This window comes from Acomys russatus, chromosome 17, assembly GCF_903995435.1.
Source record: "Acomys russatus chromosome 17, mAcoRus1.1, whole genome shotgun sequence".
Classification (NCBI taxonomy): domain Eukaryota; kingdom Metazoa; phylum Chordata; class Mammalia; order Rodentia; family Muridae; genus Acomys; species Acomys russatus.
The window spans coordinates 62869523-62889673 of record NC_067153.1 but is presented as its reverse complement, the minus strand read 5'-3'; the positions used below and the strand labels follow the sequence as shown (position 1 = coordinate 62889673).

Here is a 20151-nt window from a genome sequence, read left to right as displayed (position 1 = left end):
CATTAACTTCTCCAGAATTACTTAGCAATTTAAACAATTTCTGATATAATACATTAACAAAAATGACATTAATCACTAATAACGTGGAAAATAAAGTCAATGCTCAACCACTAATTTCAAAACAATTTAGTAGAACTGGATCTTACTTTCCATTTCTGGAAGGGGTTACCACACAGAAGAAATAAAGAAAACCATCTTTGAGCACAGAGGTTCTCTTCCCTTTAGGGACATACTCACAAGGCCCTGGGAGGCCTTTATCTTCTGAGTTAATCATTGTTTTCTAAGGAACCTCTAAAAACCAGTTTCTTTTGCTTATTGATCTCAAACTCTAACTTTTATGCCAATTACATTTAGCAGAAAAGTTTTCGAGAGTTTAGTGGAGAAGCCGACTAAGCCGCCAGCCGCAGAGGGCCAAAGCACACTTCAGGAGATGCCTGAGTTATCTTATACAAAGTGCGTCCTAGTAGCTGTAAGACGGGAAATGTGCAGAGAAAGTGGAGAACTGTGGAATACCAATCGGAAGGACCGCAGCACCGAGAGGCCCTCCACGTCGGCGAGACCCAGCTCCATTAGACTGAGGGAGACAATAAAGCCGTCAAAAATGTTCCAGCCTTCTTGGAAATAATAGTAGGGGTCCATGGCTATGAGCTTCAGAAACATTTCCGCTGTGAAAATCCCGGTGAACACCTGAAGAAGGGGAGGCAGGAAGTCAGGAGGAAGCACTGGAAAGGACACACCTTTATCATCTCTTCAACCTAACATACCCAAGAGTCAAGAGCCAGCCTTGGCTGCTACGCGGCAGGATGCCAACACCTGGCTGTCCCATGGGCATCCTGCCCGGATACAGGGCAGTCTCCTTGTTTGAATGAAGTTTTCATCCCCTGGGCTTACATCTCTGCCATCAGAACCACTCAGTTTATAAGGTGTAGCAGGTAGTTAAGAAATAATCCAAGCAAGATGAAAAAGACAGAAGACTACCGCCTTTAACTGGGGGAGTAACTGTAACCAGTAACAATGTATCTACTCTTCAGCGAAGCCACAGCGACTGTGCTGAAAGCAACTAAATCAGCAACAATGTATCTAGTTATCACACCAGAAGACAAGTGTTAGAAGATACGGATTTGTTAATTGCTCTGAACTGATCATTGTACAATCTGTACATGTATTGAAATACTAGCCATACCCTATAAACACACAACTATGTATCAATTCAGAGAAAGTAACACTTGTAAAAACATTCTCCAAGTGTATATGCTGACAATATGCCTTATCAGTTTTTACTATGTTACCAGACCTAGGCGCAGGTTAAGTGATAAAAGCAATCAGATATTGTCCAAAAAACCAGAAAAAACTCCGTTGTCTCTCTGCTTTGTATATAACCACCATTTTTATATGATATCTTTCCCAGTCTTTTAATGCTTATATATTGCAATACAAAATCTCGTGGGCCTAATTTCCCAGCTGTTGCAACTCTGTCTCTGCGGTTGCACAGTCTTCCTGGCCCATTTTGTTGCCTGTCACTGCTCCACGGGATGAAACAGCCGCAGGAACTCCCTCACTGTCCCACACTCGGTGGCTCCTCCTTATTCCTCAGCATGACAGCCAAGTCATTTGTAGCATACTGTATGCAAGAATCACTCCCTTCTCTGCTTCTTCTGCCTGACAGAGCATGTGCTGGGGTTGTCCCTATCCCACAGGCCTTCGGAAAGTAACATGCTGGAAGAACATGAAATCAGAGGACAAAGGCTTGTGACAAGGCCAATACTTCAGTGAAAATTACCCACAATACCTCAGTGCGGATTAACCACATATAACTCTTACTGATTACTACCTTTTTCCCCCCATATTGCTTGTTTGTGTGTGTGTATGAGTGTGTGTGTGTGTGTGTGTGTGTGTGTTTCCAAAACAGGGTTTCTCTGTGTAGCCCTGGCTGTCCTGGGACTCTTTCAGAAAAGCAGGCTGGCCTCGAACTTGGAGATCTGTCTGCCTCTGCCTCCCAAGTGCTAGAATGAAAAGTGTGCACCACCACCACCTGGCTGATAATTACATTTTTACAGAGAACTTCTTATGAAACAGTAGGCCTAACACATCATCGGACTCCACAAGGAGGGCGCCCGGTGCGGGCGGCTAAGCAGGGCAGCAGGGCCCGTCTGCAGAGGTGTGTCCCAGCATCAGAAGTCAAGTCTCAAGAGTGTCAGCTATCAGAGCCAGGGAGAGGCTTCTATCTACTGTGGGGACCAGTCCAGCGAGGGCTCCTAGAGGCGAGCTGAGATTTGCCTCGGTAGCTACACTAACCTGTCACTGAGGTCCGAGAGGGAAGGAAGGTACAACACTGAAGGGTGGGGTTGGCCGAGAATGAGTGCTTAACCCTGACGCATGAGTAGGCGAGAGCTCCCCCAGCAGGAGGCCCAGTGCAAGATAAAATAGGTGTCCCCAAAGAGAAGTGGCCGTGCTGAGAGAACAGGAGGGTAAGGATGTGGTCTGGTCTGAGGCAGGTGGAAGTGAGCACCTGGGAGTGTTACACAGGTAGGTGGCATGGCACGAGGAGTGAGCCCCATTCTGGAGAAAGCCTATGGTGAAGGCAGAAGTGTGGCCAGGCAGGCTCCACATAGAGATGTGTAGGAGCCTGTGCGGGATGCTGGTCTTGAAGTATGAAGGACTTTCCACATGGAGGGCAGAGGTCGGGATGCTAAGATGCGGGAGGTACCACCTGTGTGATGGAGGCCCCAGCCTAGGGTACTGGAGCCGGAGCCTGAGTGTCTACATCCTAGGGGGCAGCACTGGCTTTCTGATGAGCTAAGTCTGTCACGGGGACTGGTAACTGGCTCCTTACAGTTTGGGCATCTTCAAAGGTAGAAAACGGGAGGAAACAGGGAGAACGCTGTGGTCCAGACTAGACCGGACCACACTACATACATGGCGTTCCTTCTGAATGGCTCGGCTTCTACCAAGCAGGCTGTATGCTGCTCTGAGAAATATACGCGGACCCCAGGTCTTGGCATCAATGCACCACCGTATTCTCTGAAACTCTCAGGGCGTCTTGAGAACGCCCTACTCCATCCAGGGATAGAAAAAAAAAAAAAAAAAAAATGCACGGTTATCCTGGATAGCTGTGGTACCAGAAAGGAAGGAAGATTATATCAAAAGGACACAGAAACCAGGCTGACGGGCTTCTCATGGCTACATCAGAGTCAGTGTAACATCAAAGTAAACAACAGCCATGCATTAATATGGCAGATGAAAATAAGAGGCAAGAGTCCATCCTGATATTGATGGATAAGCCAAAAGGCAAGTGAACGCCTGTTCAATTGGGATATTAATTACAAATGAAAAAGAGTAACACAGAGAGCGAAGCCTGACAGACACTACCTCGACCGAGTGAGGAGCAGCAAAAGGAAATGAGGAGAAGCTGTGCTTGGAGGAGAAGCTGTGCTTGGAGGAGGCACGGAAGCACCAGACACAGACTGAGGGAGGTGTGGAAAACTGGCATGTGTACTGCAAAGAGTAAAAGAGAGAGAGGGGGGGCGGGGGAGGGAGAGAGGGAGAAGAGGGAAGGAGGGAGGAGGAGAGAGAGAGATAGAAAGAGAGAGAGACAGAGAGACAAGGAAAAGGTGGGGCCTGTTGTGGCAAGAGGAGGGTGGCTCGAGCTGGGAAGTAGTATTAAAATAACGGTGTGTGAGTCTGAGAAGGTGGAAACCCCACATGTGTGTGCATGTGTGTGCGCATGGGGAAGAACGCGAGTGTGGGGAACACTGGGCAGCCATCGCGCTGGTGTTAAACATGGAGCTGGAGGGGCTACACCGTGATGCAATCCTCAGGCAAGTCAGGGTAGGCGGGATTGCTTCCAACTAATGCTTCACCATCAGAACTCAACAGCTTCTCATCTTTGTACTAAAGTAGGGAAACGGATAATCCAAAATCAGGGCTTCTTGATGTTTTAAAACTTCCTGCTTCTATCTTCTAAGCAATATAGTTAAATATATAACTTAACATTATAAGAAAATTGGCAGAGATCAGCTGATAGGAGGAACTTGATGATGGCCCCAGAGTTGGACTGGAGAAAAAAGCAGCTTTGGGATTGCAAGTGTCTCTTAAGCAGGGTGGCACTCGCCTTCAAACCCAGCACTTGGGAGGCAGAGGCAGGCGGATCACTGTGTGTTCGAGGCCAGTCTGGTCTACAAAGTGAGTCTAGGACAGTCAAGGCTACATTAGCAACCCAGTCTCAAAAAACAAAAAAACCAAAAACAAAAAAGTGTTTCCTAAATAACCCCTCGTGGGAGTTAAGATCCCACAGTGCTGGGGTGCAGGGTGCTCTGCACATTACAGCCCCTATCTTAGGGGGCTGTTGCCTAAGGTACAAGGGAAAGTGGTTTTTTGAGCAACACAGGCATCAACGTGAGAAGCAGTGAAAAGAATTCTCTGAAATCAGGCCGGCAGTCCTGGGCCCAGGCTGCTGAACCGACTCTCTGTCTTTTGTGCCTGCAGTTGGCTTCATGCCAACAGCTCAAGTGAGATCTTCAGAGCTCTGCGGTGCTGAGGGTGCGCCACTGCCAGCAGAAGCGGACGCCGTGACACACGGGCACACTTGGCTCCAGCTAACTATCCCCCTCTTGGCAACTAGATTCCCAAATCAGAAAAAGCCGCCCCACAGCAGAACCCCACACCCCGGTCACCCCGCCAGGGGACCTGCCCATCTTACCAGGTTTCCCACGGCCAGGACGTGCTCGAACTGCGGTGTCATCGGGTGGTGCTCCATGGCCATGAACAGTGTGTTCAGGACGATGCAGATGGTGATGGCGAGGTCCACAAAGGGGTCCATGACAATCAGGTTCACAATCTCCTTCAGTTTGATCCAGTAAGGGTGGCACTCCCAGATGAGGAACATGTTGGCGAACTTGTACCAGCACGGCGGGCACTTTCTCTGCGACTCTTCCAGCTCTGGAGTGAGCGAAGAAGAGAGAGCGCGCTCAGTAGAGAGCAGAGCAGCGGGGTGAACGGCCCCTTCCCAAGGGTAGCCTAAGACCACTGGAGGCCCCAGGTCACACAGCACACGTCCTGCATATCAGACATTTACGCTATGATTCATGACAGTAGCAACGTTGCAGCGATGAGGTAGCGATGAAACAGTTTTATGGCTGGCGGTCACCACAGTATGAGAAGCTGCATTGAAGGGCTGCAGCGTTAGGAAGGCGAGAACTGTTGCTTTAGAGAGAAAACAGTGTCCTCCTCTGGTCAGGTGGTTGTCACAGTTAGTGCTGTGACGAAAGGTACTCGCCTGCTGACCCTCCTCAGGTTCCCTTCGAGTTCCTTCCCTCTCCACAACGATCCAGTTACACATGACACTCGATGCGCTGGGCACAGGGACCGACCGTGACGGCTAGGAGGTTGGCCCCTGAGTCTGACCTCCCAGGCTCCAGCACCAAGGACCTTAAGGGCTCAGGGTGGCGGCTTTATAGGTCTGAACATGAAGTCAGACATCCAAGCTCGTCTGACAAGGTTATGTACTTGTGACTGAGGATTAGAGACAGTGCATGGAAAGCGGTCAGTACGGAGCCTGGCATGAGGTAAACGCTTGTGTAAGTGGGAGGCACGCTACTCTATGGCGTGCCACCAAGTTTTTATCAGAGCAGCCATCAAAAGTACAGACTCTGGGGCCAGGAATACCTGGTTCAAATACTAGGCCACATACTTGGTAATAACTGTGAGACTATGAAAAGGTTAAGCTACTTTTGGGTACATGTGTGAGAACTTAACATGTGGGGGAAAGGGCTCAGTCAATAACAAGCTTACTGTACAAGCATGGCAACCTGAGTTCAGATCCTCAGGGCCTGAGCAAACTGAGCCATAGCTGTGCATGTCTGTGGCCCCAGCACTGGCAGGAACAGAGACGGCCTAGCCTCCTAACCTCTGGCCTCCATGCGCACACATGCACACACCTGCACTCACACATGCACACACCTACACTAACATGCATACACACAGAATTAAACTAGCTACATTATCCACCAAGTGCCTCAGCACTTAGCAGACAGTGGGTGCTCTGGCAGAAATGCCATCTCCATCAGCAGGAAAGGCATCGCCGGCTGCCACACTTGTGTCTGCTGTTTTCAGAGCCCAGCTCATGTCCCCACCTTTGGTGAGGCTGTGGCTCCTGGCTGAGTCAGCTGCACAGGGTGCCCCCTCGGCCATGTTCCTTCTCTCTTCCCAGCGCCAGCACCTGTGCCTTTTCCTGCTTGTACTTTCTCCTCCTCCTCCTTTCCCATCCCCTCCACATCAGCCTTCTCTTTCCTTCCCTTACTCAGGTGGCCGATGCATGAAGGCGTTAGCCATGGACTGCTCTGCCTGAAGTGAGAGGAGGAGCTCGCAGCCAGGTCCAAGAGATGCCCTCCTTCCCTGGGGACCTCCCCAGAGGCACGCTGACACACAGAGGTCCCAAGAGCTGCGAGACTCTCAGATTACTTAGAAGAATGATTGGATGGCTAAGGCAGAGAGCTGCTCAGCTTGCAGCCACACCTCCCTGGTGCAAGGCTTAGGTGAGAGACTCTCCTCAGATACAGGAGACACAGCCGTCATGGTTACACAACTCCAGGTTCCCCATCCAGGGACGATGTCTTTCAGGAGCTGAGCTTAAAAACCTGTCACGAGGACAAGCAACTGGCTCCATAGGGCTCCAACCCCAGTTACACCCATATAAAAACAAAAATAAACTTCTCCCCAAAGCTGGCCCCCCCCCCCCCATCAGCCTGGCACTCAGAAGACTAATGCAGAAAGAGAGCCACGGATTTGAGGCCAGCCTGGGCTAAATGGCAAGCACTGGACTAGCGAGAGCTGCACGATAAGTCCTCATTGAGAAAAACAAAATTCATCATCAATCAAATAAACAAACAAATGTTAACAAAATACACAAGGCGTCCCAGAACTGCGTGCCATCAGTCCGTGCTTGCCCCTTCTCAGGCTGGCTGGTGGGGGCCTGTGGCGGTGGCTTTGTTTTAGGTAGGGTGGTTTTGGTTGGGTATCTGACTGGCTCCCAGGTTGCTAAGAAAATGGCTGCCTTGGTTTTCAGGCTGAAGGGCCCCAGTGAGAGCGGCGTGGGAGAGGAAGCCTGTGAAGAGAGTTGGCCTCTTTCTCACAGAGCTCCCTCCTTTCCCAAGGTAAATTTAGTTTTTCCTCCCCAAAAAAGAAAATGAAAAGATTCTCCTATTTCCATAAATTCTTATGGTACATATTTGGGAGTTTGGTTCCGTTCCTTTTTTAAAATCTTCTCCCTTCTCCAAATGTCTGTAGCTCGGCAGCTCCACCGGTGGAAGATGGAGGCCCTGACGGTTCACATTTGAGAGATGGCACAACTGCCACACTGTACGCGGCATCAGGCTACACGTCTTACCACACAGCAAGGGGCTCTCCCAGAAGATCCTACGCCCCTATCCACATCCTTAAGTCGGGGAGAGCCTTGGGGACATACAGACATTGTACCTGGTGCTTTTACAGGGCCTCTGCTGTTACCGGCCAGCATGTGGTTGGGGGATGAGCTGAGTTGAGGGGGGAGGTGTTGGAAGCCTTGTGGGGTTTCTTCTATCTTGCTTCTGGATATTTTTAGAGCACCTGCCCACATGGCTCGGTCCAGAGAGCCCTGGGAACTGTTTCCAAGATGCATTTCCAGTCTACTGTCGAGATAGTGACTTTGATATACAAGGGTTTCCCGCAGCCCAACAACTTTCAGTAGTTCTTGGCTGGGCAAGGAAGAGGCCTCACCGCTGCTGCGCTTCTGGCTGACCAGGTGATGCCAGACACCCATAGCACTGACTGTAAGGATGCCTGAAAGGCAGTAACCTCCTGCCACGGCTGGTTCTCCCTAGGGAGTCAGTGCTGCTCCACATGGCGTCTTCCCTTCCCCTCTGCTCCTCAGCTCTACTGCTCTGAGAAGTGAGGCTGCGCTCGCCTGCCTGCATCAGACCCTGACACGCTGCAGAGCTCACGCCCTGCCAGCGGGCATCTGGCAGAGCTTCCTGGGTGCTGCTGCTGGGTGAGTCTGCAACAGGACAGGGGTGAGGAGGGTAGGGAGTCATTCTCTAAGAAGGGGATTCTAGAATTCTCCACTACAGTGTCTAAGCCTTTAGGTAGGCAAGAGCCTGTTTCTTTGCTTCAAAAGCAATTATTTATATCTTCGGATTAAGATGACATCGGAACTTCCCATTTGCAAGTCTGGGAAGCAGAGGCTTTTACTCATTTGATGCTTTTAATGTAGCGGGCAGTAACTACAGCAGTGTCCACGGTTAAAGCCAGGGATCTCTGTTAGTGTCATCAGCCTCCTCGCACCTCAGCTGCAGCTGTTCGCTGCTCTTTGCTTACAGTACCCCCAGCTCGTCAGCGTCAGTTAAAGGTGTCAAGATAAGGTATAGGACAGGAGGGATGCATCAGGTGGCAGGACAGGCACAGGCTATGGACACAGTCGGGCCCACTGACAGAGAAGTACCAGGAAGTAGTTAAGAAACACAGCTACATTGCTGGAGAGATGGCTCAGTGGTTAAGAGCACTGACTGTGCTTCCAGAGGTCCTGAGTTCAATTCCCAGCATCGACATGGTGGCTCACAACCATCTGTAATGAGATTTGGTGCCCTCTTCTGACCTGCAGGTGTACAGGCAGATAAAGCACTGTATACATAATAAATAAATAATAGAAAGAAAGAAAGAAACACAACCACAGCTACAGCCATCTCCATCCTCGGGATGATGCTTCTGCCTTTTTTCTTTTTTTAAGTGTGTGGATGGTGGAGGGAAGAGAACATGTAGAGCAGAATGGAGGACGATGAGGCCGCTGAACAGGGTAGGCACCCAATGCTTAGACTCAACAAACGCTTCCAGAAGTGACGTCACACCAGTACTCCACTGTTGCAAGCACAGCAAACCTCGGTGTGACAATGTTGTTTGAGCCTTCACACCGGCCAGGCCCTGGCCACTGCAATGAGCAGTCCGTGACTGCTATGCTTGATGGACCGTCCTCTGGTTATGCGTGCGTCCCTGTGTCTGCTGGAGCTTATCTTTCCCCTCAACTGCGCACACACCTGGGAAAATCCTCTCCTGGTCTCTAACCGAAACTCCCAAGCTAGTGTTTCTCAGGCTGGAATTCTTACAGTCTGCAGTCAATTTGCCTGAAGCCTCAAAACACAAGGCACAGAGTTTGCAGATATCCTGTCAGACGCAGACCTCCATGGCCACTGAGAACCCAGAGTGAGGAGTGGTTGCTCAGGCAGCTAAGAGGAGGTCGTTCAACTTGAACTGATACTCTGAGGCATGCAGGCCCATACACACACACACACACACACACACACACACACACACAGACACACACACACACACACACAGACACACACAGACACACACACAGACACACACACACAGACACACACACACAGACACACACACACACACACACACACACACAGACACACACACACACACACACACACACACAGACACACACACACACACACACACACACACACACACACACACACACACAGACACACACACAGACACACACACACACACACACACACACACACACAGTGAGCTTAAACAACTCAAACAATAACATGTCCTGTGGCTAGCAAGACAAATGTTGAGTGCCACCGTCTCAGGACCGTAGGCAGTGCTGAGTGAGCTGGGTGGGTGGTTAGACAGCTATCTGAGGCCTCGAGAGCACACAGACTCAGCTGAACTGGCACGCCCTGAGTGGAGAAAAAATAAATAAAACAAAGGGAATCCTAGGTGAGGGAACCCCAGAGGAGCCTGAGAGATTACTAGAACAGCGGGGAGGCTGGGACGTGCCAGGGCACCACGGCCTAGAGGAAATTCCCATCAGCCCCATGGCATGCCAAGCCATGTGAGGGAGGAGCCATGCAGCGTGGAGATGTGAGCGCCCACAGGGACATCGCTGCAGATGGGCCCTGATTCAAAAGCGGACACTAGTTCCCTGTGGCAGCAAGTCCACACACAACTCCACACTCGCAGCTCAGTTGCTCCGACGGGCAGGCCGGGGGACGTACCTTCCACCAGCGTGTTTGTGACCACACTCATTATACTGTTGATTCTGTCCTTCCGCCCATAGGAGGCGAGCTGGTCCATAGAGACTAGAAGAGATCCGGGGCCTTTCTTCTTGATTTCCACCTCAGTTGTCGCCTAAGTACAATAAAGCAAATAGCGTGAGGAAAGCTTGGAGAACACAAGGCTTGGCCCCACTGGCCTGACGGTCCAGACTGCGAGCAAGAACCTTATGATCTGCATTGCTTTTTAAAATCTTTAAACTTTTTTTTTTTAACTAGCTCTTTGGGAGTTTAGTACAACACGTTTGGATTATGTGTACCCCCTCTCCCACCTGCTCCCAGATCCACTCAGCCCTTCCCTGCCCACCCAACTCCGTGTCCTTTGCCCAGCGGCTGTCAGTTACCAACAGCGCCTCAGCAGGAAGACCTCCTACCCACCTCCCCTCTCTGGGTTGGGATCCGGTATGGCTTTGAGCTGCTACAAGTCTTCCCCAGCCACCTGCCCTGCAAACAGTAACGACTGGCCCTGGCAAGACATCCCAAGAGCTGCGGCAGCACAGACATTTTGAGAGCAACCAACCACTTTCTGGCTGGATTTAGGTCCTATCTCCATAAGGTGCTTTAAAAAAACAAAAACAACAATAAAAACTTGTTCCTGTAACCCTACTTATAAGTTGGTTGTGGACCATTTGAATTTAGTCAAATCTTCAGTGAACCCCAGAATCTGGCTGGGACCGAAATGCCTATCTGGTTAACCAGACAGTGGAACACCACAGCCTCTGGGGACACCACGACTGGAAACAGACCCTGCGTTCTCCTGTCCCATTATCACAGCCACAGCACTTGGCTAGAATTGGTTCACTTGTCAAAACAAGTCAAATCTGCCTCTACCTGAAAATTCTGGAGGCAGAGTTCCACCCCAACACTGCTTCTGGTGTGGAGAGCCCCCTCCCCCACCCACCTGCCTCTGCCCCAGGTGTAGGGAGCCCTGCCCACCTCTGCCCCATCACCAAAGGAAGCACATAAGCTAGGCTGACTAAGTGTTGGTAGTCAGAGCACTACTCTAAGCCCTCTCCAAGCCACTGGAAAAAAGTGATAAAATGGATCTTTTTTTTTTTTCTTTCTTTCAGTTTTTCCAGACAGGGTTTCTCCGTGAAGCTTAGGCTGTCTTCGAACTCACAGACCTCCACCTGCCTCTGCCTCCCCAAGTGCTGGGATGACAGAAGTGCACCACCATGTCTGGCGATAAAATTGATCTTAAGCACACTGTATCATATGCTCCTTTGGACATTTAAAAATAGCCACTTTTTTTTTTTTTTTTTAAAGCTCATTTTATGCTGGGTATAGTGGTTCATGCTTTTAATCCTAGCAGTTGGGAGGCAGACAGGAGGATCTCATGAGTTCAAGGCCATCTTGGGCTACATAGTGAGTTCCAGGTTACCTGGAGCTACGTAGTGAGACCCTGTCTCCAAAAAGACAAAACAAAACTCATTTAATTAAATTACAATGTTTAAATTTCCTAAAAAAAAAATACATCATGGATTGTTATGAAAAATATTTGTTACATGCTTAACAGTGGTATACCAGGCTGTAGCAAGATTTATTTATCTTTACTGTCACATGTGTGTGCCTGGTGCCTATGGAGGCCAGACCCCCTGGAACTGGAGTTACTGGAGTTATGAGATGCCACATGGGTGCTGGGAATCACACCTGGGTCCTCTGGAAAAGCGGTCACCTTCCAGCCCCCAGAGTTGAGTTTCTTACTGCCTCTGGATACACTCTTGGTGACTGCTGGCTTAATGGGTAGTTTAAAAACCACCTCTTTGGCCAGGCATGGTGGTGGCGCACGCCTTTAATCCCAGCACTCGGGAGACAGAGGCAGGTGGATCACTGTGAGTTTGAGGACAGCCTGGTCTACAAAGCGAGTGCAGGACAGCCAGGGCCCAAGCCAGCAGGGACTCAAAAGAGAAACCAACAATGGCAAGACCAAATCAATACCCAGATTTACAGTCATCTGAGACCCAGATGCTCAGACACCAGCATCAAACTCAGTACCAGGCAGGACAGTATGTCTCCACGGGAGTGCAGCGCTGCAGAGGGCCCTGGGAAGTGCAGTGCAGACAAATCCCAAGATGAGGACTGAAAGGTGGCTACTGCAAACACACTCAAGAACCTTAAAGAGGGTAGGAACGAGTCCCTTAATGAGATCTATGAGAATACACACACACACACACACACACACACACACACACACACACACACACAGTGGAATTCATAAAAGTGGAGATGGCATTACTAAAGGAAGCCCAAACTGTGGGAAAACTGGAAAACTGGAAATGAAAAATTTAGGAACTTGAACAGGAATCAGAAGTAAGCTTCAACAAGGGAATGTAAGACATGGAAGAGAGAATCTTAGACATTAAAGATGAGATAGAAGAAATGGATACCTCAGTTAATTTAAAAAAAAAAAAAAAATCCAGGCACAAACCACACAGGAGATCTGGGATTACTATGACAAGACCAAATCTACAAACAACACAACAGAGGGAGGAGAAGAAACCCAGGTCAAAGGCATAGAAAATGTTTTCAACAAAATCATAGAAGCAAAATTCCTTGGCCTCAGGAAGAGAGGCACGCCAAGGTACCAGAAGCACATGCAACACCAGTCTGCACCAGAAAAAAACCAACTCCTCATAACATATAATAATCAAACATGAGACACACAGAAGAAAGTTTATTAAAAGATACAAGGGAAAAAGAGAAAATAACATATAAAGGCAGAAGGCTTAGAGCTCCACCTGACTTTTCAGTGCAGCCTCTGAAAGCCAGAAGGGCCGAGACATGTGTGCTGCCGACTCTAGGAGACCACAGATGCCAGTCCAGACGACCATACCCAGCAAAAATCCCAAGTACCACAGACGGAGGAAACAAGATTCTCCACAGTAAAACCCAATTTAAGGAGTATCCGTCTACAAGTCCAGCCCACTGAGAGCGCTAGGGAAAAACACGCCCTTCAGCTTGGAAAGGCTCAACAGAATGGAGACAACACAAGGAATAAATAACCTCAGACCAGCAGAAGGAGCAGAGGAAAAAACCCAAAACTCTGCAACTATCAAACGCTGCTCGCTGGCCTCAACTCCTCAGTGAAAAGCACAGAATGACAGGATGGATACAAAAACACGACCAACCCTTCCGCTGCATCCAAGAAACACACCTTAACATCAATGATAGACATCACCTCACAGTAAAAGGATGGAAAAAATATCCCATGAAAATGAATGCAAGAAACATGTCAATGTAGCCATCTGACAAAATAGACTTCAAACCAAAGCAAAGCCAAAGACATAGGGAAGGATGCAATATCTCATCAAAGGAAAAAATCCACCAAGAAGGTGTTGCAATTCTGAACATTTATGCACCCACATTCATTAAAAAAAAAAAAAAAAAAGAAAACAAAAACAAAACGAACAAACAACAAAACCCCCCCAAAAAACCCACCACTACAGCTTAAATCACGCATTGACCACACACACACCGGGGCACTGTTGACTTCAGGACTCCAATCTCATCAGTAAACAGGTCACCCAGACAAAAACTAAACAGGAACGCTAGCGCTAAATGACATAGTAAGTGGACCTAGCATATGTTTACAGGGCATTTCATCCAAGCACCTCATGGTATTTTCTTCAAAACTGACCAATGTACTTGGACATAAAGCAAGTTTCAAAACAAAAACAAAAACAAAAACAAGAAAATTGAAATAACTCCCTGTGCCCTGTCTGACCACAGTGTATTAAGTCTGGACACTCACGTCAACAGTAACAACAGAAAGCTTACGAACTCGTGGAAACTGAACAACTCACTACTGAATGAAAAATGTGTCAAGATAGAAATTAAGAAAAAAGAAAACAACTGTTTAGAACTGAATGAAAATGAAAACACAGCGTATCCAAACCTATGGGCGCAATGTGGGCAGGTCTAAGGCTCGAGCGCAGAGCACTAGGTTGCCTACACAGAACGGCTGGAGAGGTCTCCTGTTAGTGGTTCACTGGGCGGCTCAACACTCTAGAACAAAAGGGAGAAATAAGGAGTAGATGGCAAGAAACAAATTCAGGCATGAAATCAATGAAACAGAAACCAACAAAAACCAATGAAACAATTGTTTCTTTGAGAAAACCAACGATTAACAAATCCTTAGCTAAATTAACTAAAAGGAGGAGGGAGAAGATCAAAACTAACAAAATTAGAGACAAAAAGGGGAATGTAACAACAGACATCAGGGGAAATCCAGAGAATCACAAGAGCACACCTTACAAACCTATGCGCCACCAAATTAAAAAAAAAAGTGAAAGAAATGGATACTGTTCTTGATGTATACCACCTACCAAAGTTAAATAGCGATCAGATAAGCAATTTAAATAGACCTACAACCCCTAGTGAAAGCAAAGCAGTCAGTAAAAGTCTCCCAATCAAAACAAGCCCAGGGCCAAATGGCTTTAATGCACAATTCTACCAAACACTCAAAGAAGAGTTCATGCCAACACTCCTCAAGTTATTCCACAAAATAAAAACAAAAGAAACATTTCCCAATTCTTTTTACAAGGCCTCAGTCACCCTGATGCCTAAACCACATAAAGACCAAACAAAGAAAGATAATCACAGACCAATTTCCCGTAGGAACACAGATGCAAAATTTCTCAATAAAATATCTGCGACCCAAATACAAGATCGTATCAGAAAGATCACCCACCATGAAGTGGGCTCCAAGTCAGAGACGCAGGGGTGGCTCAAGCCACGTTAATAGGCTGCAGACAGACACCACATGGTCTTCTCAGTAGACGCAGAAAAGGCCTGACAAAATCTAACACCCCTTCAAAATAAAAGTCCCGGAGATATTATGAATACAAGGAATATACCTCAACACAATAAAGGCAGCTTACAGTAAGCCACAGCCAATACCAACCGAAAGGCGGTCCCACTAATGTCAAGGACAAGACAAGGCAGCCCCCTCTCTCCATAGCCATACAGTACTTCAAGCCTTTTTGTTGTTGCTGGGTTTTCTGAGACGGGGTCTCTCTGTGTAGCCCTGGTTGTCATGGAGCTCATGCGGTAGACCAGGCTGGCCTCGAACTCATAGAGATCCTCCTGTCTCTGTTTCATGAGTGCTGGGACTAAAGGCGTGCGCCCCCCCCCGCCCCTCCCCCCAGGTAGTACTTGAAGTCTTAGCTAAAGTAACAAAGCAACTGAAGGAGGTCAGAGACCTCGACATAAGGCCAGGTCCACCGACTCTGAGAGAAGACAAGGTGGGAACAGTCTTGGACTCACTGCACAGGAGACAACTTTCTGAACAGCGCCCTGGTAATGCATGCACTAAGAACTACAATTAATAAATGGGGCCTCATGAGACTGAAAGCTTCTGTACAGCAAAGGATACCGTCATTCCCACAAAGTGGAAGGTTACAGCACAGGGAAAGGGTTTTGTTTTTAAGCCAACCAATGAACTGAGGGGGGAAAAAAAAACCTGGACATCAATAAAACAACCTGATTAAAATGGGGGTCCAGATCTAAACAGTATTCTCAAATGAAGAAACACAAATGTTTGAGAAACACTTAAAGAAATGTTCAACATCTTTAGTCATCAGAAAAAAATGTAAATAAAAACTACACTGAGATTTCATCTTACACCAATCAGAATGGCCTAGATCAATAAAACAAGTGACAGCTCATGCTGCTGAGGATGTGGAGCAAGAGGAACAGTCCGCCGCTGCTGCTGGGGCTGCTAACTTGTACAACCCCTACCGAGAGCGACACGGTGGTTCCGCAGGGGGCAGGGGCTAATCTACTTCAGGCAGCTGTGTCACTAGGGCGGACACCTAAACAGCGGCTCTATACCCTGTTACAGAGACACCTGCTCAGCTGGAAACAATCTAGATGTCTGTCAATGGACAAATGGATAAAGAAGACGTGGTTATGTCTACACAGCACAAGATTACTCAGATGCTTAAAGAATGAAATTTAAAAGGGAGTGGTTGACCCTAGAAAAATCATCCTGAAAGAGGCAAGCCACATCCAAAAAGGACAAATATTGTATGTGTTTGCACATATCCAGATATTAGCTGTTAGTTCTTCGGTAAGCAGGCTACAGTGCATGTGGTGACAGAGGTCAGGTATAGAGTGAAGGGGGAGGGCTGGCTCTCCCTAGAGAGGGGGAATAGAATAGACAGCTATGGATGGACTGAGGCAGGGGGCTGAAATAGAGGGATCAAACAGGGAGGAGGAGGGAAGAGGGAGAGAGCAGGAGTTGGACAGCTACAACTAGGGCCATTGGAGAGGTGCTGTGGAAACCTAGCACAGTAGACGCCGCCTGCGTTGTGTGCATGTATGAGAAGGTGATCTAAGCGATATTGCCAATGTACGGGGGAGATGAGACCCCAACTGGATGGCTCTCATCACCCAATGAAGCTTCCAGTACTAGGAAGGGGTTACATCTAATCCATGGGAAACCCCCGAAACCCAGACTATTGTCAAGGCTGTGGGTTACTTTCCACTTGGGAAGGTGCTGTTCCTGAGGACTCCACCTACACAGCCCACTGAACATGGAGCAGTCAAGCTGGTGCCTCCCTAGAGCCCTTACCCCTGGGAAAGGCAAACACCAAGCCAACTACAACCCCTTTGGTCTACAATGGTGACCTGCATGCAGGGCACGCTATTGCAACCCTGGCACAAAGCCTATGGGACTAACCAACCAACATCTGACTGGATTTTAGGCTCATTCTGTGAGGTGGAACCTATTCCTGTTGCTGCTGAGGTGCTAAGAACCTGAGACCAGACAGGCCAGGGGCCTCGGGGAAGGCAAATGCTACTGTTCTGCTAAAGGATTTAGGGACAAAATGACTCCTAATGACATCTGCTGTACTCACAGATCACTGCCCTGCCCAGCCACCCTCAGAGAGGCCTCCTCCTGCAGTAGATGGGAGTAACAGAGAGACCCACAGCTGGACAACACGCAGAGAGTGGAGACCTCGGGACGCTAAGTCCTACACAGGGGGTTCCTGTCAATTCCCTCCCCCTGTGGCTCCCGGAACCCTGTGGTAGAGAAGCTGGGAAGATGGAGGAGCCGGAAGCATGGAGGACACCGAGGAAGCAAGGCCTCTACACACAGCAGGGCTGGTGCACGCCAGCTCACCGCGACTGTGGCAGCGTGGCCAGTCCCTGAGGGAGGACGTGGGCACGCGCCTAACCCAGAAGGCATCTCCAACTATCACTGCTGGCACGTGCAAACTTAATGCTCTCTAGTGGAGTCAGCTAAGGGCAGGGCCCCATACCCAGCCAGCCGCAGACGTCACCACAAAATGAATTCAATGGCACCTTTGTCTCATAATGCTCTGTGAGGGCTTTTTCTCTATATAGTTTTGTTTTGACCTTATAGGTCCTTTGTGTATAAGTTATAGTTTCTAGTTTTGTGTTTTTATGGAATCTCTGTGTGTGTGACTGTGTGTGTCTCTGCATCTACATGTGTTTCTTGAGCTTTTTCCCCCCTCTTTTTCTTCTACTTATTTGTTTTGTCCTGTTCTTGTTTGTTTTTATTTTCTAATTTTATTTTATTATTATTTTTAGTTTTTTTCCAGATGAATATTTATCTCCTAATGAGAGAGAGAGAGAAAGGGTATATATTTGGATGGGTGGGGAGGTGGGAAGGATCTGGGAGGAGTTGGGGGAGGGGAAATACTATATTAAAACATCTACTTTCAGTTAAAAAGAAAAAGCAGCTCAGCAAGCTTTCTGTACTAGCTGTAAGCTGGGACAAGCTGAAGTTTGTGCTACGTTTACGCAGTGACGTCCATTCAGTGGTAATAAGGAATGAACTACATACTCTGGTGTATCTCTAAAATCAAAGCACCTTAGTGAAGGAAGGGAAAAACCACACGCTTTTCCAGTGTACACACATGACAAGAGAACTAGGCTACGGTAAGGCAGATCGCAAGTGCCGCCTAGCATAGGGAAACAAAGCTAGGACCAGAGGGCACGCCAGGGTGGGGCAGAGTCCTGACGTCGTAAATTAGGGAACACTTCTTAGTGGTCAGACAGTCCCTTCTCTGCATCCTTTCGCCATCAATCTTGGTCACTCTTGGGAGAGAGTTACACAGGGCAACCGACTTAACAGTGGAGTGCATTGACAGGGACTGTGGGCGCAAGGGTATGTGGCTGAAAGACACTGTTATATAAACTGTGGATGTGGTCAAAGGTCAACCTGAGAGAGAGTACAGGCTGTGAATTCAGACAGCGCTACAGCCGCCTGCTTCACTGGGTAAGGGCAGGCTTCGGGTGTGGCCCACTTCCAGGCTAGGGCTGTGGACATGGGGAAGCAGCTACTGGCTGACAGAGCAGAGGCGGAATGCCCCACATGATTGACTGATGCACGGGACCAGCTTACTCTAGTAAGCTTGGACCTGAGCTACACAAGAGGACAAGATGAAGGGAGCGGCCGCCCAGGGTGGCTCCGTGGGCTGTGCTGTCATCACCAGGGCTTGGGTCCATTGGTAAATAAATCACGGCTCTACGTTTCCACTTGAAGGTGCAGTCGCCAGCAATTGTCGGCTAAAGCATCACCTAAAGATGACATAAACCAGAATGGAAATTTCCTGGTGACATCACCTATGACGTCACTGTGCACAGATGGGGGACAGGTCCTGTGCGGAGAAGACCTACTTATGCCACTAAGAAATGCAACCCACAGGGCTGGAGAGATGGTTCAGAGGTTAAGAGCACTGTCTGCTCTCCCAGAGGTCCTGAGTTCAATTCCCAGCAACCACATGGTGGCTCACAACCATCTGTAATGAGATCTGGTGCCCTCTTCTGGCCTGCAGATGTACACGCAGGCAGAACACTGTATACATAATAATAATTAAATCTTTAAAAAAAGAAATGCAACCCACTAAGATCAAGGCGCACAGAACGCCAAGGTGAAGGCCAGAAAGTTGTGGTTGAAAGGCTGGGTTCTTAGCTCTTGTTTCTTATTTTCCAATTAAAAAAAAAAAAAAGAAATAAAATACACATAACATGTTATCATTTCAACCATTTTAAAATGAACAATTCCCTTAGGCCTGCAGAATGTTGGCGGGCTGTACAACTCTCACTCTCTAACGGCTGTAGCCGTCAGCCACCACTCTTGACTCCACCTCCTCTAGACTCTGGCGATCAATAATCTGTTTTGTCTGGATGGATTTGCCTCTTTTCATTAAATGGGATCATGCAATATGTGACCTTTGCAGTGGCTGCCTCGCTTAGCTTTCAGCTCCATCCACGGTACATGTAAAACCTCATCCCACTCCACGGATGAGCAGTGCCCTGTGTGGAGCGGGAACTGACGGACAACCTGACGAATCTCGCTGTTCTGCTTTCCATCACTATGAACAGTGACTGTGAGTATTCACGTGCCTAGCTTGTGTTAACACGCTTCAGTTTTCTTGGGCATGTACCCAGGAGCAGCGCTGCTGTGCCACAGGACAATGCTATGCTGCTTTCTGAGGAACAGCCAGAGTTGCTGTCCAATGCTGGCTGCTGTTCCTCCACTCAGGCCACAGCTACTGAAGGTAAAGCGGCTTTGTGGTGAGCTTTCTGTCCAGAATTCTGCTGGGGGTTCTGGGAAGCGACCCATGCTAGAGGCTGCTGCCAACCCTTACCACCTGGGAGCTGACAGTCACTGGGGTGGGGTGGGCAGGTTGTTGACCTCTGGACAGCGTTGGTCAGGTAATGGGCACGCATCTGCAATCCCAGAGCTTAGAGGCTAAGGCAGGAAGACCACAAGCCCAAAGCCCAGGCTACACAGTGAGACCCTCCCTAAGAGAAAGTAAAAGTCATAGCTCAGGGGATGAAGAGATGGCTCAGTGGTTAAGAGCACCACCGCTTGCTCTTCCAGAGGTCCTGAGTTCAATTCCCAGCAATCACAAGGTGGCTCATAACCATCTATAATGTGATCTGATGCCCTCTTCTGCAGATAAAACACTCATATACAATAAATAAATAAATATTAAAAAGGAAAGTCATAGCTCAGCACTTGCCTAGAATGCACGAGATCTTGGAATCCCAGGAACACATGTACACACAC

General features: G+C 48.4%; 1 protein-coding gene across 1 annotated transcript in view; it reads right to left on the bottom strand.

Annotated features, from left to right (window-relative positions):
• Positions 1–20151, bottom strand: part of Scn8a (sodium voltage-gated channel alpha subunit 8) — a 179912-nt gene that overhangs the window by 30293 nt on the left and 129468 nt on the right. Inside the window, exons 13-15 of the mRNA XM_051160368.1 lie at positions 10047–10179; positions 4700–4938; positions 514–687 (exon numbers count right to left, since the gene is read on the bottom strand). Coding sequence (XP_051016325.1) covers positions 514–687; positions 4700–4938; positions 10047–10179 — 546 coding nt within the window. The remainder of the gene's footprint in view (positions 1–513; positions 688–4699; positions 4939–10046; positions 10180–20151) is intronic.